General features: G+C 41.2%; 1 protein-coding gene across 5 annotated transcripts in view; it reads right to left on the bottom strand.

Moving 5' to 3' along the window:
- Positions 1 to 19,055, bottom strand: part of tlk2 (tousled-like kinase 2) — a 206,659-nt gene that overhangs the window by 11,521 nt on the left and 176,083 nt on the right. For all 5 annotated transcript variants that reach the window (XM_043675313.1, XM_043675314.1, XM_043675317.1 and 2 more), the window contains 2 exons: positions 6,210 to 6,321; positions 4,834 to 4,941 (listed from right to left, as the gene is read on the bottom strand). In XM_043675313.1, coding sequence (XP_043531248.1) covers positions 4,834 to 4,941; positions 6,210 to 6,321 — 220 coding nt within the window. The remainder of the gene's footprint in view (positions 1 to 4,833; positions 4,942 to 6,209; positions 6,322 to 19,055) is intronic.

The following is a 19,055-nucleotide window of genomic DNA, read 5'->3' as shown; positions in this document are numbered from 1 at the left end:
TTAAGTCTCGGCACAACATCGTGGGCCTAAGGGCCTGTTTTGTGCTGTACTTTTTTATGTTCTATGTTCTAAGTCAGAACTTTGCCGACTGGCATGAATACAATGGGCTGAATAGCCTCCTTCTGTTATATATCCACAAGTTAATGAGGCAAGGCTGGCATTTGCACCACTGATGGAGGTGCTGAGTGGATGAACCACCTTAGTCTTCTTGTGAAGATTATAATATCACAGATGTCAATCTTTAAATAATTTGATTCAATCCACGTTGTGTCAAGAAAAGGTTGAGGCAGTGGATATTCCAAAGACTCTGGGCCCTGACTATGGTGAAGAAGACAAAGAAGAGAACAGACCCAATCCATCCAATTATCACTCCGGCAGACTACTCTCAATCAGCAAGAAAGTGATGAAGGTGTTGACTACTATTGAGCAGCAGTCACTCAGCAGCAACCTGTTCACGTTTCACAGTTTAGGTTTGCAAAGGCCACTTAGCTAATTTAGGACTTGTTACAGTCTATACTCCAGACTTGGATAAGAGTTTAATTTAACAAGCAGGGCAAGACTGAAGGCAGCATTCAACAAAGAAACTGGTGGGAAAATTCGCTACTGTTTGGAGTCATACTAAAGGAATTTGGTAGTACAATACTTGTTGGAGTTCAATCATCCCAGCCCCGTGACATAGTATTGGAATTTCTCAAGGTAGTGTCTGCAGTCTCCAGCTGCTTCATCAATGAATTTCCCTCCCACATAAAATCAGAGTCAAAACGCTTGCTAACGACTGCACAACAATCCAGTATCATTCACAAATCTTTCCTTACTGATGTAGTTTGTGGCAACATCTAACAAAACTTGACCAACATTCAGGTTCGTACTGAATGAGGAAAACAAAGAAAAATACTCCCAAAAATATTGGGGCATTTAAAGACTAGTGCAGATAAAGAACTGTAAGATTTGAATATCAGTTCAAAAATTAATTTAAATTACCAGAGAAAGTAATGGGATTTAAAAGGGATAAATCTGGTCTAAACTCCCAGTGTTGAAAAAGCTAACAAGTAGGTTAGACCAGTGAAACCCAGTGGATGTTACTTACCTAGATTTTCAAAAGACCTTTGATAAGGCTGCTGAGTAAGGTGAGGGCCCATGGTGTTCGAGGTGAGCTACTGGCATGAATTGAGGATTGGCTGAGAGTTGAGATAAAAGGTTATTTTTCGGAACCTTTTCCTGCATCCGAGGTGCAGGAAAATCGACGTTTTGGGCAAAAGCCCTTCATCAGGAATCTGATCAGAATTCTCTAAAGGTTGACTTGCAGGTTGAGTCCGTGGTTAAGAAAGGAAATGTAATGTTGTTATTTATCTCAAGAGGTTTGAAATATAAAAGCTGAGATGTGCTACTGAGACTTTATAAGGCTCTAGTTAGGCCCCATTTAGAATACTACGTCCAATTCTGGGCCCCACACCTCAGGAAGGACATACTGGCACTGAAGCGTGTCCAGCGGAGATTCACACTGATCTCTGGAATGGTATGCCTAACATACGATGAATGGCTGAGGATCCTGGGATTGTATTCATTAGAGTTTAGAAAGTAGAGGGGAGATCTAATAGAAACTTACAAAATAATGCATGGCTTAGAAAGGGTGAACGCTGCAAATTTGTTTCCGTAAGGCAGGGTCACTAGGACCTGTGGGCACAGGCTTAGAATTAGAGGGGGTCAATTTAGAATGGAAATGAGGAGACACTTCTTCAGCCAGAGAGTGGTGGACCTGTGGAATTCATTGCTATGGAGCGCATTGGAGGCCGGGACGCTAAATATCTTCAAGGCAGAGATTGATCATTCTTTGCAAGATTAAGAATTTAAGAGCTACAGAGAGAGTGCGGGTAAGTGGCGTTGAAATGCCTATCAACCATGATTGAATGGATGAGTGGACTCGATGGGCCGAATGTCCTTACTTTCACTCCTACGTTTTATGGTCTAGGTGGCTGTGGAGGTGGTAGATGCATTGGTGGTTACCTTTCACAATTTAATCCACTCGGGAGTTGTTCCTGCAGGTTGGAAAGTAACAAACTGCAGCCAGTGTGGTGAAGATACTCCAACAATGCTGTTAGTTAAGGATTCAAGGATTTTGAAAAGTGACAATTAGAAAACTACAATCAAAATGGCACGGTGGTTCAGGGGTTAGCACAGCTGCCTCACATCACCAGGGAGCCGGGTTCGATTCCACCCTTGGGTGACTGTCTGTGTGGCTTCTTCCGGATGCTCCGGTTTCCTCCCACAGTCCAAAGATGTGCAGGTTAGGTGAATTGACTCTGCAAAATTGCCCATATAGTGTTCAGGGACATGTAGTTTAGGTGCATTAATCAGGGGTAAATGTCGAGTGGGGGAAAAGGGTCTGGATGAGTTACTCTTCGAAGGGTCGCTGTGGACTTGTTGGGCTGAAGGGCCTGTTTCCACATTGTAAGGATTCTATTTAAAAAAAAACAAATTCTGAAAATGCCACTCGACATGAGATCTTTGACCTGAAATAAGGTTATTCTGTTTCTCATCACAGATGCCACCTGACCTGAATATTTACAATATTTCTTTGTGTGTGTTTCTGGCATTTACAGTGTTTTGTTTTTCAATAAAGAAATTGTATCAATTAATGTAAATAGATTATCTACAGTTCCCGTTTTCTCCCAAAACGAAGTGCCCTGGTAGCAAACAGCTATAACTTTTAGTTTTACTGTTTGCAGCAGCACGATAGTAAGAGTTGTGTTAGAACATAAAAGCAAAAGGTTACCATGTTGAAGTTATTTAGTTATGTGAAGAATCTTTTATCCTCCCACCAAGTACTTTCTCTCTGCTTTGTTCCTTCTTCACTGTTATTTTTATTCATTCACACGATGAGGGCTTCACTGGCTGGGCCAGCATTTATTGCCCATCCCTAATGGCTGAGAGGACAATGAAGAGTCAACCATATTGCTGTGGGTCTGAAGTCACATGTAGGTCAAGATAGCAGTTTCCTTTCCTTAAGGACATTAGTGATGGTTTTTCTGACAATTGGCAACAGATTCAAGATCATCATTAGGTTCTTAACTCCAGACTTTTTAAAAAATTGAATCTGCCATGGCAGGATTCTAACCCAGGACCCCAGAATGTTACCTGGGTCTCTGGATTAACAGTCCAGTGATAATACCACCAGGTCATCACCTACCCTAAGGAAACCGCTCCCTCCAGTCTCAAACAAAGATACTTTGGAACTGGCTGATAAGTGTGCACCAATGATTTTCTCCCCAGGAAAAACTTGGGAATTCAAACAAACAATGAAGGAAACACCTTATTCCTACCACCAGGGATCATGATCAGGACTGAGATACTTTGAGTATCTAAAGCAAAACTGCCTGTTAAAAGCCTAAATGGATTATTACACTGTGTCCTCACCATAACATGATGGATATGGAGATGCATTGTAGCAAGACTCTGTAATGAAGAGGTCATTTTAGAAGCTCTGTGTAAAGACATTTCTTGCTTAATCAAGGAGAAACGAATTAATACAAGGAAAATGATTTGTTTGGTTACATCCTGCACTTGGGCTCCTATGCTCCAATCTTTACAAATTACTTTCTGGGTTAAAGCTATGACAGTGATGAAAAATAATTTATTCCAAATTATTGGAAACAAAGCTTGTGATTATCTAAACTATTTAAGTATGTCAAAATAGAGAGTATGGAGATGCATTCATGTTTTTACAATTTAAAAAGAGAAAATTATAAGCATAATAGATTTTAATAATGGATTTTTAACAAACATTTTAGGCCACTTACAAACCCCCTCCCCCCTTCCTTGTGGGTAATCCAGATAACAATCTGACCATAGATCGAAATGGATGTCTAATGTTTGTTAGAAAAAAGATTTTACTTAAGTTTACATTCCATATGACGAAATATTCTTTCCAAAATAAACATTCAATCGTTGACCCTCACCCACAAGTGTGGCAGAATTTGATTGTTTCCATGCAAACTTCTGTTTTAGAAATTAAATTCTTCAGAACCGAGTGTGTGCACACTGTTATTCTATGTAACTTAAACTGATATTAAATAAAGTTGTAAAAAATAGAAGCCAGACTTTTAAATGCATATGTTAATCCTGTCAGGAAAGATTAAACTATGCTGCAATACAAAACGTTGTGCAGTGGATACAATATAAAACACCAAACAGAATAACACTGCAACAGAATGGGGCAACACAATGGCTCAGTGGTTAGCACTGCTGCCTCACAGCGCCAGTAACCTGGGTTCAGTTCCAGCCTCGGACGACTGTTTGTGTGGAGTCTGCACATTCTCCCAGTGTCTGCGTGGGTATCCGCTGGGAGCTCCGGTTTCCTCCATAATCCAAAGATGTTCAGGTTAGGTGAATTGGCCATGCTGAATTGCCCAGTGTGTTCAGGGATGTGTAGGTTAGGTGAATTGGCCATGCTGAATTGCCCAGAGTGTTCAGGGATATGTAGGTTAGGTGCACTAGTCAGGAGTAACTGTGGAGTAGGGTAGGGGAATGGGTCTGGGTGGGTTACTCTTCAGAGGGTTGGTTTCGACTGTTGGGCCGAATGGCCTGTTTCCACATTGTAGGGATTCAATAAAAAAATTCTATAAGAATGAAACAGATTCTTTAATGCTTGTTTGTGGAGCACCATTATGGTCTGATTTTGCCTGTGCACTGTTGGTCACGATACCTCAAGAGTTCTGTGCTATTGTTAGATCCAAATGTATTTAGTGATCACGATAAATAGCAGGTCACACAGCTAAGTACTAACAAGGTTCTACTTTTCTTACAGCTGTCATGTGCTTCAAGTGACAAAGATACCTTTGCTTCTGCACTATTCACCGGCTTCTGAGGGAACTGCACTTCTGTAGCTTTCAGAATTGTGTTTTCCTGAAGGATGTCCTGTTGGGACTGGTTATGACCAAATGGCTGAGGAAGAGAAAGCAAAAAGTTAAGCATATCAGAATTTAAAAAACAAAACAGCAAGCAGTCATTACTGAATCTGAAGGTTCAAAGAAAAATAATTTTCAAAGTACTCCCCACCTGAATTTTGTTTGATATCTTTTGAAAAAGCAGCTTCAAGAATCAATAGATATATCATTAGCTGTCAAAATTACAGGACTGTAAGCTTGCTAAAGTTCAGATACTACTGTTGAGATGGACACAAGGACTTCTTATTACACAAGGATTTCTTTAAAACAGAATTTCTAGTTATTCTTTGGCCATGGACCAACAGAATCATGACTTCTAACTTGGAAGAAAGCTACATAAATTTGTCCTTGTGCAAAACAGGCCTAGAACATGAACAAGTTTCATACATAAACTTACTTATGCAATGTATAAATCCAAATAAGAATATGACTGTCTAACATTAAAGGTGGGAATTAGTTTTACTCATAAGTCAAATTGAATGTACTCAATATTATTCAAGGAATAAACACTTTAGATTTCATTGAAATCTGTCTGCTATAATTTCAGTAACTACCAACGAAAGCGTGTTTATGACAAAGTTCTTATTTAGGATTCAGGTTTCACAGCAAAATTTGAACTCCTCCTGCATGGAGTCTTGGTTTGAGTGATGGTAAGCCCATCGAAGTTAGATAGTGCAGACATTCTGGAGGGTAAAAAGTATTAAAATCTTGCTTATCTATAGAATCAACGTTAGTATATTTTTAATTCACCCAACAGCTTTCTCAAAGTCTCTCATTCAAATCTAGCGAGACTCTGAATTTTAAGCACAAAATATTTATTTTTGAATAATAAGTTGTATCATATAAGTACCTCCCACAATTTACCACCCTTAAATTTCATCATTTCATCCACCCCCACTCCCACGCCATCTCCAATCCATTTAATCTCTCCCATGCCAAGAGAGTGGAAGAAGTCGGAAGTCATCACCTGATAAAGGAGCAGCACTCTGAAAGCCTGTGATATCAACTAAACCTATTGGACTATAACCTGGTGTTGTGTGACTTCTGACTTTGTCCACCCCAGTCCAACACCGGCACCTCCACATCAAGAAAGGGGAGGCAGAGGACAGTAAAATCATTTGCACTTATGTAATGTCTTTCTCAACCTGAGAAGTGGATGCAGCAAATTATGTTCTCCATGCCAACGTTGTAACACTACTGTGAAAATTAAAACAACTCTGCATAAAAAGCAACTATTTTTAAAGAAAAGCAAGAGCCCAAAGTTACCTTGCGTCCATAGAGACACTGATAAAAGATAACTCCCACTGACCATACATCAACTTTATTGGAAATCTTCGGAGGCTCTTTCCCAACCACAAAACATTCAGGAGGCAAATACCTAATAAGCAAGAGAAAAGTATTAGAATATGGAGCAACAAAGTTCTTCCATCAGTGAAATAGCTACCAGACATGCTCGCAAGCAGCAGGCCTCTTTGTGCTACACAGATAATATGAAATAATGCAGTAAATGAGTGTGATAGTAGTTCATCAAATGACTTGACACTAGAAAATGGTCCCTTCATCGGTCAGGCCGGTAGGATAAAAGATAATTTCAGACAATGTGCAAAAGGCTCCAATTAACATAAAATTAATTGCATTTCAATTTCCAAATAAGTTAAAATTAAGAATTCCTCAAAGAATCACAAAGCAAAAAATGTTAATTACTTGGAGGCACGCAAGAGGGCACAATCTCTCAAGTACAATGCGACCCTAGATATTCAAACTATTCATACCAAAATATTCATACCTTCCCACTGTACCAAGAAATATAGGAACTATATACGCTTTGCCCACTGTAACCCTACCCCTACATATCTACAGCATTCTAACACAAACAACCTGCATTCTGCATACTGTAACAACACAGCAAGTCATCAAAGTCTTACCAACTGTAGGGCTGTTGACTCATCAGAGATAACTGGTAGTCATAACCAGAGGAGAAAGTGAGGACTGCAGATGCTGGAGATCAGAGCTGAAATGTGTTGCTGGAAAAGCACAACAGGTCAGGCAGCATCCAAGGAGTAGGAGAATCGACGTTTCGGGCATGAGCCCTTCTACAGGAGCCCTGAAGAAGGGCTCATGCCCGAAACGTCGATTCTCCTGCTCCTTGGATGCTGCCTGACCTGCTGCGCTTTTTCAGTCATAACCAGAGGGTCACTACAATTAAGGCAAGGGTAGAGTTTTCAGAGGAGAGACCTTCACAGTAACCTCAGCCAGTGTGGGAATTGAACCCACACTGTTGGCACTCTGCACTGAAAATCAGCCATCCAGCGAACTGAGCTAGTCGATCAAAGTACTTGCTTGCCATAACTACTGAAACCGCGCCCAAACTCTACTCAGTGCATGAAAACATAAGCCGCGCACATACTGTGTGCGTATGACTTACATTGCACTCACCACACTCGAATATACACATATTCACTTATGTGCGAGCAGTCCTCTCAATGGAACCCTTTCACATGAGGTTGCATGAACCTTGAAGGGCTCGGGACTAGCATAGAATGAGACAGTCATCAAAACAGCACTTCCTAGGAGAAGAAGCTGTCTAAATTATGGCACACAGTTCAATTAAATGCTTGATGGTTCTGACATCAATCTAAACAAAATTATCACAATGAGATAATTCCCTCTGTTTACAACATTCATCCAAAATGTACCTGCTTGCCTTGCATCAGGTGCTGGAAAGGCCACCCAGACAGCCCAACCAGTCAACTGGACTCTCAGGAGTAACTACTGCAGCTTTTTGGAGACTGCTTGCTTCATAACAATAACTTGTCTCTCACAAGTTCTTTAAGCCAATTACAGAGACAACAAGTCAGCAACAATCAGGGGTGATGACTCCTTGTGGTCAGCTGCACAGGAAGCTGGAAAAGGCACCAGTGTACTTTATTGTGCTGTTTTGATCATTGTCTGTGGTGAAGATGACTGAGGGAAATGGATAATTTTAAGCCAAAAACATAGGGAGCACGACAATCAGCAAAGTAGTTGACTCTTAACTTCTCTCTGGGCATTTAGAGATGGGCAATAAATGCAAGCTTAGCCAGTGACACTCATCTCATGAACAAACAAAAGAAATCTCAGATGAATGAACAAGTTAATTTCATGCACAAAGTGGACTCTTGCACATTTTAATTCTACAAAAGCTTGCATGGTTCTATCCTTTAGGTTCCTTGATTCCACACAGTTGATTTTAATGAAATTGCCAAATGATGTCAATCACCATGTTTTGATGTAGTTGCAAACTGTTATAAATAAAATGAAAAAAATTATTTTAAGCGTCTTGCAGTTGTTACTTGTTCAAGTTACCCCACATGACCATTTAGTCTACAGAAGTAAAATGAGGTGATTGATTGAATGGATAAAGGGTACATGAAGTGAGATTTTCCTGTTCTGTTTTTAGTTAGTAGACGTGGCAGGAGATAGATGGAGGGGTGGAAACTTGACATTTCATGTTGCAAGGCTCATTTGGTTATATATAAATCTTGCAGACTAAATGCTGTACAGAAACTACAGATCAGTACCAGAGCCTTATTAAAAATCGATTATATGGTGTACAAAAAAAAAGGTGTCTGGACCCAGGTGGGCTCCTTCAGATAATAACAATATCATTAATGAAAATAAGGGAATGAAAAGGAAAATAAAGAAAAGGAAACAATGACATGTTGAGTAATTACTCTCTTCCAGTATTTAAAATTGAGAATCCTAACGATTCCACTATTTATTAATGACAAAGATGACAAGATATAAAATCATATATCTAAATCAGTCAGTCAGTCAGACAAAGGTAAGACAAAGACCTTTGTAAAATCACAGAATTACAACTCAGGAGAAAACTGATGTATCTGTACTGCTCTCCATGTGAACAATTCAATTCATTTCATGCTATTTTCCCACTTCCTACCTCTAAGCTGCACAGTTATCCTTCTCAGGTAATGGTTTTTTCATCCAAAAATGTGGATGAAAGCCAAAAATTGAGATATTGAAAGGTTATTGGAGAAGGACTGTGGCAAATGGGTTTCAAATGTAACCAAATAATGGTCATGCATTTTTTGAACTTAAAATGTATCAAACAGGATACATCCTAAATGGTGAAGAAGCTAGAAACAGTGGAGATCCAAATACAAATATCATTAAAATTTCCTGAACAAGCAAATCAAATCAAAAAGGCAAACAGATTACTTAAATTTAAAAAATATAAGTCAGGCTGAGGGCTTGACAAATTGGAGGTATCTTGAGTAGCACACAAGGATATATTCCCCTTGGAGGGAATGCAATGTAGATGAACACAGCACTCACTGCAAATGTTACTCAAACTGTATTAGAATTGCAGAAAAGCCCTTCAGCGCATTTTGTCTATGCCAGTCAAAAACAACGATCTAACTATTCTCATTCCATTTTCCAGCACATAACCCATAGCTTTGAATGCCTTGGCATCACAAGTGCATATCTAAATACTTAGAGTGAGTTCCAGATTCCCACCAGCCTGAGTGAGAAAACGTTTCCTCGCATTTCCTCTAAACTTTCTTATATTGCAAGAGTCAAAAGGTTCAGAGGAGATGTGAAGAAAATCTTTTTCACCCAGAGGGTGGTGGGAATTTTTGGAGGTAAAGACTCAATGGGGCAAAGGGCCTCTTCAGCAATGCATGATTCTATAATTCTTTCTCTGAAATAATGGCCGCTTGTCAGTGACCCTCCATCAAGGGGAAAAGTTTCTTGCTGACTATCCTATCTTTGTCCCTCAAAAGATTCTATACATCTTGATCGTGTCCCCTCTCAATCTCCAATATGGAAAACAACCTGTCTGTTCAATCACCCTTCACAGTTAAAACTAGGCAACATCCTGGAAAATCTCCTCTCCAGTGCCATCATTTCCCTCCTATACGGGTTTCAAACTGCACAGAATAATCTAGCTGTGGCCGAACCAATGTTTTATATAAGCGAAAGTGAGGACTGCAGATGCTGGAGATTAGACCGGTGCTGGAAATGCACAGCAGGTCAGGCAGCATCTGAGGTGCAGGAAAATTGACGTTTCAGGCAGGAGCCCTTCATCAGGAATGAGGCTGGAAGCCTCGGGGGGTGGAGAGATAAATGGGAGGGAGGAGTGGGGCTGGGGAGAAGGTATCTGCAAGTGCAATAGGTGGATGGAAGAAGGGGTAAAGGTGATAGGTCGGAGAGGTGGGTGGAGCGGATAAGTCGGAAGGAAGATTTACAGATGGGACAGGTCATGAGGATGGTGTTGAGCTGGAAATTTGCAATAGGGGTAAGGTGGGGGAGGGGGAAATGAGGAAACTGGTGAAGTCTACATTGATGTCCTGGGGTTGAAGGGTTCCGAGGCGGAAGATGAGGCGTTCTTCCTCCAGGCGTCGGGTGGTGAGGGAGCAGGACCTGCATGTCCTCGGCAGAGTGGGAGGGGGAGTTGAAATGTTCAGCCATGGGGAGGTGGGGTTGTTTGGTGCCGGTGTCACGGAGATGTTCCCTGAAGCACTCTGCAAGAAGGTGTCCAGTCTCGCCAATGTAAAGGAGACCGCATCAGGAGCAATGGATGCAATAAATGACATTTGTGGAAGTGCAGGTGAAACTTTGATGGATGTGGAAGGCTCCTTTGGGGCCTTGGATGGAGGTGGCCGCAGTTTTTGCAATGCCTGCAGTGGCAGGGGAAGGTCCCAGGAGGGGAGGGTGGGTTGTTGTAGAGTGTGGACGTTACAGGTAGTCACGGATGGAACAGTCTTTGTCGAAAGTGGATAGGGGTGGGGAGGGAAATATATCCCTGGTGGTGAGATCCGTTTGTAGGTGGTGGAAAGGTCGGCGGATAATGCGGTTTTTGTGGAGGTTGGTGGGGTGGAAGGTTCTGTCCTTGTTGCGGTTGGAGGGGTAGGGTTTGAGGGCGGAGGTGCGGGACATGGATGAGATGCATTGGAGGGCATCATCAACCACGTGGGAGGGGAAATATGGTCTTTAAAGAAGGAGGCCACCTGGTGCGTTCTGTGGTGGAACTGGTCCTCCTGGGAGCAGATATGGACAATGGAGGCGGAGGAATTGGGAATACGGGATAGCATTTTTGCAGGAGGTAGGGTGGAGTTCCAACCTGTTCTTAAACTCTGTGCCTCTTCTAATAGAGGAAAGCATACATTTTGCCATCTTAACTACTTTATCTACCTGTCCTGATGGCTTAAGGGTCATGCACCCCAAGGTCCCCCAACACGTTGTGCTTCCCAGGGTCCTACCTCTACCGAATCCACAGAATCCCCACAGTGTAGAAACAGGTCATTCGGACCAATGAGTCCGCACCATCCCTCTGCAGAGCATCCCATCCAGACCCATCCCTCTACCCCATCGTCGTAACCCTGCATTTACCATGGCTAAGCACCTAACCTATACAACCCTGAACATTATGGGTAACTTAGCATGGCCAATCCACCTAACTTGCACTGTGGGAGAAAACTGGAGCACCTAGTGAAACCCACACAGACATGGAGAAAACATGCAGACTCCACTCATACAGTCACCAGAGTGTGGTTTTGAACCTGGGTCTCTGGTGCTGTGACTTCATGTATTCTCTTGCCTTGTTACTCCTGCACAAATGAACTCCATTTGCCTCTGGTCAGCCCAACTGACCACCTCCTCATTACTTAACATCCCATCAATTTTTCTATCATCTGCAAATCTAGTGGCCAACTCTCCTACGTTCAAGTTTAAATCATTTGTATAAACAGCAAGGGTACAAAAAGTATTAAGGAATAGAAGGTGAAATCCAGTAAATGGAGATCTGTCAGAGATGTGTGATGTTTTCATTGAATGGCAGAATAGGTCCAAGGGCTAAATGGGTTAATCTTGTCTTTATGGTCCTACGTTCACAGCAGGAGAGTAAACAATAACTCTGGAGCCTTAAAGGGGGATGGACAGTGAAAAACTGGTTTAATAATTTGTACCATACTTGGAGGAGACATGGCAGAAGCTTAACTCTTTCCTTTGCGATAGGGGACTGGGAACGAATGGCAAATGGAGTTTATCATCTTTGAATCTAAAGGGCCCCTTTCACAGAAGACTGCAGGAGATACAGACAGCCAGAAAGTAAACAGTAGATTATTGTCCAATTTGAACAAATGCCAGCCAACTAAACAAAGATGAAATTTTTTATTCTGAGGTCTACCACTATTGTGTATTTAACTGTATGTGATTACAGAGGAACAATGATTATCCAAAGTACACAGGCGGAGAGTATTTCGTTTGGTTAATCGAATTCTGGATGATCGAATGCCGGAAAACATAGTTTAGCCGAGCATCGAGATACTGCGACCTTGCTGGATAATCTAATATTCAGATAACAAATGCTGGATAATCAAGGTTCCTCTGTAAATTAAATTAGATTAGATTAGATTAGATTAGATTACTTTACAGTGTGGAAACAGGCCCTTCGGCCCAACAAGTCCACACCGACCCGCCGATAACAAATGCTGGATAATCAAGGTTCCTCTGTAAATTAAATGTACCTAAAACATACTACTTCTCCTTTGAAAGCCTCGTTATAACATCACTGGACACCCCATAATGATTTAAAGGTACAACTGTTATCTTTCAGGTAAAAAAAATTACATTTGCTTATTTGTAAACAGAAACCTTTCAATGTCAGGTTGTGTCTCATGGAAGACTGATACAAGGCTCTTTACATCATTTCAAACTCATGATGAAAAGTACACGGGCAACAAGAGGTAGACCTCCTGCAGACTCCCATTATCGCCTGATTCAATCATAATTGTAAGTCTTCTTGGGAATTCTATCCGCACAGCCTTGTGCTCCAGTGTGCAAGAACCAACTTTTCTCGATTAACCATGCAGAGAATCAACTGGACAGTACATAGATTTGAGCTTTAATGACTGTATTCTCAGCCCAGAATTCTGCAAGAGGTCAACTACAGGACATGCTGAAGGTACCTATCACAAGGGGCCTTAATTATGGGCACTCTAATCTTCATGTAGATTGGAAAAAAAAATTAAATTAGCAGAGGTAGCCTTGAAGAAAAATTCATAGAGTATATTCAGGACAGTTTGCTAGAACAACACATTGTGAATCCAACCAGGTATCAGGCTATTTTAGATCTGGTAACTTTTTTTTATTAATTCAGAGGAGGTGGTCATCACTAGCTAGCCAGCATTTAGTTACCCATGAGAATGTGCTGGTGAACTGCCATTTTGAACCACTGCAGTCCATTTGGACAGGTTTACCCACAATTGGTAATGAGGCAATATCCCAGAACAAAGGATTCCCTGGAAATGAGAGTTACCAAATGTTGGTAGAATTTAGCATTTAGTTTGAGTGAGAGCAATCTGGGTTTTGGACACAATTATGTTAAGCTAAAATAATGACAATCGCAAAGAAATTAATCAGAGTTGCCTGAAGTGGACTGGGAAAGGAAATGAACTGAAGAAATGGTTGAGGAACAACGGTAGACATATTTAAAAAAAAAAGTCATGGCTCACACAACAAAGATATATTCCGCTGAAGGCTTCAAGGAAGGGGATAGACCATCCATGTTTTTAAAAAAGATAGCAAGAAATTGGAAGAAACAAAAGCAAGTAATATGGCAAAGACTAGTGGTAGGCCAGAGGATTGAGAAAGACTCATAAACCAGCAAAAGATGACAAAAAAAGTAAGACAAGGGTAACTTTCAAATAATGTCAAAACAAATGGTAAGTGTCTTTAAATATATGAAAACGAAGAGGGAGACCAAAGTCAACGTATGCTTCTTAGAGAAGGAGGCTGGAAAAATAATAATGGGGAGCCAGAAATTGGCAGAGGAGTAGAATAAATACTTTGCATTATGATAGAGGATGCAATACCATTCCAAAAACACCAAATAATCGATGGGCAAAAGAGGGAGAAAAATAATCACAATAACTTTCACTAGAGAAAACTGATTCGGGAAACTAATGGACATTATTAGTTGCATTCTAGTGGCTCAGTGGTTGTCACTGCTGCTTCACAGGACCAGGAAGCTGGGTTCGATTCCAGCCTTGGGTGACTGGAGTTTGCACATTCTCTTTTGTCTGTGTGGGTTTCCTCTGGGTGCTCCAGTTTCCTTCCACAATCCAAAGATGTGCAGGTTAGGTGAACTGGCCACGCTAAACTGCCCACAGTGTTTAGAGATGTGTAGATTAGATACATTAGTCAGGGGTAAATGTAGAGTAATAGGGTAGGGGAATGGCTCTGGGTGGGTTACTCTTCAGAGGGTCAGTGTGGACTTGTTGGGCCACATGGCCTGCTTCCACACTGTAGGGATTCTATGATTAAAGAAAGTACCACAGGAAACATTGGTGGTTGATACGCTGGTAGTAATCTTCCAAGATTCTTTAAATTCTGGAGAAGTCTCAGAGGATTGGAAACATCCTTATTCAAAAAAAGAGTGAGACTCAAAACAGGTAACTATAGGCCAAAGGTTGTAACATCTATCGGTTGGAAAGTGTTGAGACTATTCAAAAGGTCATGTTGCGGCTGTACAGGACATTAGTTAGGCCACTGTTGGAATGTTGCATGCAATTCTGGTCTCCTTCCTATCGGAAAGATGTTGTGAAACTTGAAAGGGTTCAGAAAAGATTTACAAGGATGTTGCCAGGGTTGGAGGATCTGAGCTACAGGTAGAGGCTGAACAGGCTGGGGCTGTTTTCCCTGGTGCGTCGGAGGCTGAGGGGTGACCTTATAGAGGTTTACAAAATTATGAGGGGCGTGGATAGGATAAATAGACAAAGTCTTTTCCCTGGGGTTGGGGAGTCCAGAATTAGAGGGCATAGGTTTAGGGTGAGAAGGAAAAGATATAAAAGAGACCTAAGGGGCAACTTTTTCACGCAGAGGGTGGTACGTGTATGGAATGAGCTGCCAGAGGATGTGGTGGAGGCTGATACAATTGCAACATTTAAGAGGCATTTGGATGGGTATATGTATAGGAAGGGTTTGGAGGGAAACGGGCTGGGTGCTGGCAGGTCGGACTAGATTGGGTTGGGATATCTGGTTGGCATGGACGGGTTGGACCGAAGGGTCTCTTTCTATGCTGTATGACTCTACAGCACAGAAACATACCCTATGACTTTATGAATCTATGAATGTAGTGACAGCATTCTGAAATAGATAACTTAATCAAGCAAATTCAACATGGTTTCATGAAGGATAGGGTAAGGGGGAACTAGTAGCATTTGTTTGGATTTTCAAAAGGATCATAAGGTAAAGCACATAGAACACAGAATGTTAGCAAGGTTAGTAAGATAACAGCCCATGGTGTTCAAGACAGTACATTAGCATGAACAGAGGATTGGCTATCTAACAGAGGTCAAAGAATTGGGATACAAGAGGCATTTTCAGATGACAACTTGTAACTACCAGGAGTCAGTGCTGCGGTCACAATTATTTACAATATATTTAAATTACTTGGTGAGGGAAGTGAATGTACTATTGCCAAATTGGTGTAAGACACAAAAATAGATAGAATGAAAGTGGTGAATATGACAGATTGCCAAGGAAAATAGCTAACAGAGTGAGCAAACCCTTGGCAGATGGAATACTGCTGATTTGCACTTTGAAGCAGGAATGGAGGAACTGAACATTATTTAAATGGAGAAGTATTGCAGAAATCACTAGCAGAGAGGTATTTAGGGTTCGTCCTGCATATATCACAGAAAGCAGCAATAAGCACAACAGTCAAATGATATTCTGGCCTCTACCAAAGGGATTGGATTATAAAAAGGGAGGTGTTGTTAAAACCATACAAGGCATTAGTTTGACCATACCGAGAATACTGAACATTTTTGGTCCCCTTATTGGAAAAAAAAGATTCACTGGAACTGGAGACAGATTGGAGAAGGTTCACTAGGCTCTTCCCAGGTATGCAGGGATTATCTTGAGTAAACAGTGGAATTCAGAAGAATGAGAGGTAACCTTCTTTGAAACATACTAAATTTTAAAAAAGATTGATTAATGTAGAAGCTGAAAGGTTGTTTCTCCTTGTGGGAAAGCTGAAAATGTGTTGCTGGAAAAGCACAGCAGGTCAGGCAGCATCCAAGGAGCAGGAGAATCGACGTTTCGGGCATGAGCCCTTCTTCAGGAAGGCTCTCCTTGTGGGAGAGCCTAGAACAGAGGGTATAATCTTCAGATTAAGGGGTCACCCATTCAAAATACAGAAGAAGAAAAAATTATCTTAGGGGATTGAATCTATGGAATTATTTAATGCAAAGGACTGTCACAGCTAGTATGCTAAGTATATTCAAGGTTGAGACAGACAGATTTGTAATCAGCAAGGGAATCAAGGGTTATGGGAATTAAGGCAGCAAAGGTGAGTGGATGATGATCATATCAGCCAAGTTCTCATTCAATGATGAAGCAGAGTTGATAGGGTAATGGTCTACTTTTCTTTCCATGTCTTTCGGGATGCAAATGGACAAAGCGCTCACAAAGAAGAGGTCTCTCTCTGGGTCACTGAATATCCTAGTCATCTTCACTCATGCTGAGCTTAAAAAGAGATTGCACAAAGGTAGACATGGCACTAACAGATGTAAAGTCATTCCATAGCCAGGTATTTATAGTTCAGGAACCATTCTGGGACATGGTCAATCAGCCAACTCACTTCCTTCTCTAACAGAGGGATGCAGGTAGAAGACAACATAAATAGTAATTAGTTTCAAAGCAAACACTGGTTTTAAAAAAAAAAGCTACATCAGACCCATCAAGGCAGCAACTGATTTGATCTTTTAGAAATGACACAATGATCAATGCTTCTCCTGAGGAGATTTTGAATTTAAATACAAGTTTTTAAAATATAATACAAATACAGCTACATCTCCAGTGCAATGCACAGTTTAAACCTCAGGTCAGACTGACATTCCCCTTCAACTTACTGAACAGTGACTCCTCTGTTGGCAATATTGAAAAGCACAATACTGTAATTTTACCAGAGCAATTTCAGATCCCTAATTCTAAGCAGCAGAAACTTTGCTTTCAATTACCAACAGTTTGCTATGTGTCCCAATGGACAGAGGTGTCTCCTTATATTTGATTTCTTCCTTGGTACATAGTTTTCAAGTAAGCATCATGAGCCACAGCTTGAGGGGTTTCCCTGGGTTTTCAGGATCTAACTAACTAACTAATAAATAAATAGACATTATATAAAATAACAGCAACAGTCTTGACTAATGTAGAAAAAGCTATATTGCGTTAGCTACTAGGTGAACTTGGATGCACCTGCATATATTATCTCAAAGGAATCTCTTCATTTTGGTTGTAACATTGGTGAAAATAGACCACATGGCTATGAATTCTATCACCGATGATTTACACAACCCAAGAGTAGCATTAGGAGAAGCTATCAGTTGGGATAGTGATTTTGTGCTGACTAAATGTGATTGGTGGACCATCACAATAAAGTTAAATTTATCATTGTAGTACATTGCTCACGGCAAACCACAGCCAACTTAAATATGTATTAATGGTTAACTAGATTAGCAAGGTTATTCTAGAGGTCAATATGGAGATACATGTCCAGTGTGCTTCAGCACAGTTACACTTGACCCCTTACCTTGTCCAGAAGGATCACATTTGTACCCTGGGGGCTTTTTTAAGTCAACAGCTGACTTCAGCTGATATTCCATTTTTAGCTGATATTATTAATGTTTCCCTCTCTGCAGATGCTGCCCTTTCTTCTTTAGGTCTGCCCGTCATTACCCTTTCCTGAAAAAAAGCCCCTTGATTGCACTGTTTTTGCAAACTATATTCCCAGCTCCCTTTTTCCCTCCATTGTCCCTGCATGTGTTGCTGCCTCGCATATCCATGCTTGAATCCTTCAAATTAGGTTTCAGTTGTGAGGAAAGGGTGGATAGGGTGAATTTTCTTTGGAACAGTGAAGGTTGAGAGGCGGCCTAGAAAATAAAGGGTATGGATAACGTGTTTAGCATGGCGTTTTTTTCCATTTGTAGAGGAATCAATAACCAGCGTACATCATCTTCTATCTCATACCATGAATCTAAGGGGAGAATTGAGAAGAATTCTTTTTAGCCAGAAGGTGATGGGAGTCTGGAATTTAATGCCTCAAAGAGTTAAGTCAGGAAATCTCGTAACATTTAAGCAGTGTTTATATAGTAACTTGCATTATGATAGCCTCCAATGCTATGAGCCAAGAGCTGGAAAATAGAATTAGTGCAGTCAGATTGTTGTTGCCTGGAGTAGGTATGATGGGCCTCTTTCTGTTCTGTAAATATCGGAGTCTCTGTGAGGTCTCTGTCTTGCCACACTATGAAAACAGTTCTGGCCAATTCACAAATAACATTCTACATGACTATAACAATGAAAAATTATCTGTCCTCAAACATCTCAATCTTCTGCAGCTTCTGGCATGTTGGACCACATTATCCTCCTCCAACATGTCTCTGCTGTCAGCCAGCTCATTGGTATTATTTTCACCAAGCCCCATCTTTATCCATCTAAAGATTGAAAGTTATACTTCCAGTTTCCATACATCTCATGCTCTTCACAGATCTGCACTTGGCTCCCTACTTTTCCTCTCCATGCTACCTTTTGGCAACAGTCTTAGGACGGCAGCAGCAAGGTAGGAAGTGTTTGGGTTCTGTGCCTGTATGATACTGCTCCTCTGACCAACAGCATTCTTGTTGTTTTTTCATTTCTTCATTTCTCTTTTATATCAAAGTTCACCTTTTTCTTCCTTTCTGCGGCTGTGATGCAGGAAGGCAATTGCAAGGGCCTGCTGCAGCAGTGGCAGCACAGTGGATCCAGTGACCATTCCTCGTGGCCATGACTTTATTGAAGGCTTCATTGTCAGTGCGTGTGGTCTGTTCCTCCCGCTGAGTGTGGCGGCAGCATGACAGTTCTGGTTTATTTCTCATGTCTATGGTGACAACATGGCACCATAATTTTGTAATTTTTATTAATGACTTGGAAGAGGGAGTGGAAGGGTGGGTCAGTAAATTTGCAGACGATACGAAGATTGGTGGAGTTGTGGATAGTGAGGAGGGCTGTTGTCGGCTGCAAAGGGACTTAGATATGATGCAGAGCTGGGCTGAGGAGTGGAAGATGGAGTTC

This window comes from Chiloscyllium plagiosum, chromosome 33 (genome assembly GCF_004010195.1).
Source record: "Chiloscyllium plagiosum isolate BGI_BamShark_2017 chromosome 33, ASM401019v2, whole genome shotgun sequence".
In the NCBI taxonomy this organism is placed as follows: domain Eukaryota; kingdom Metazoa; phylum Chordata; class Chondrichthyes; order Orectolobiformes; family Hemiscylliidae; genus Chiloscyllium; species Chiloscyllium plagiosum.
Note: the sequence above shows the minus strand (reverse complement) of the source record. Positions and strands in the feature narration are given on the sequence as shown.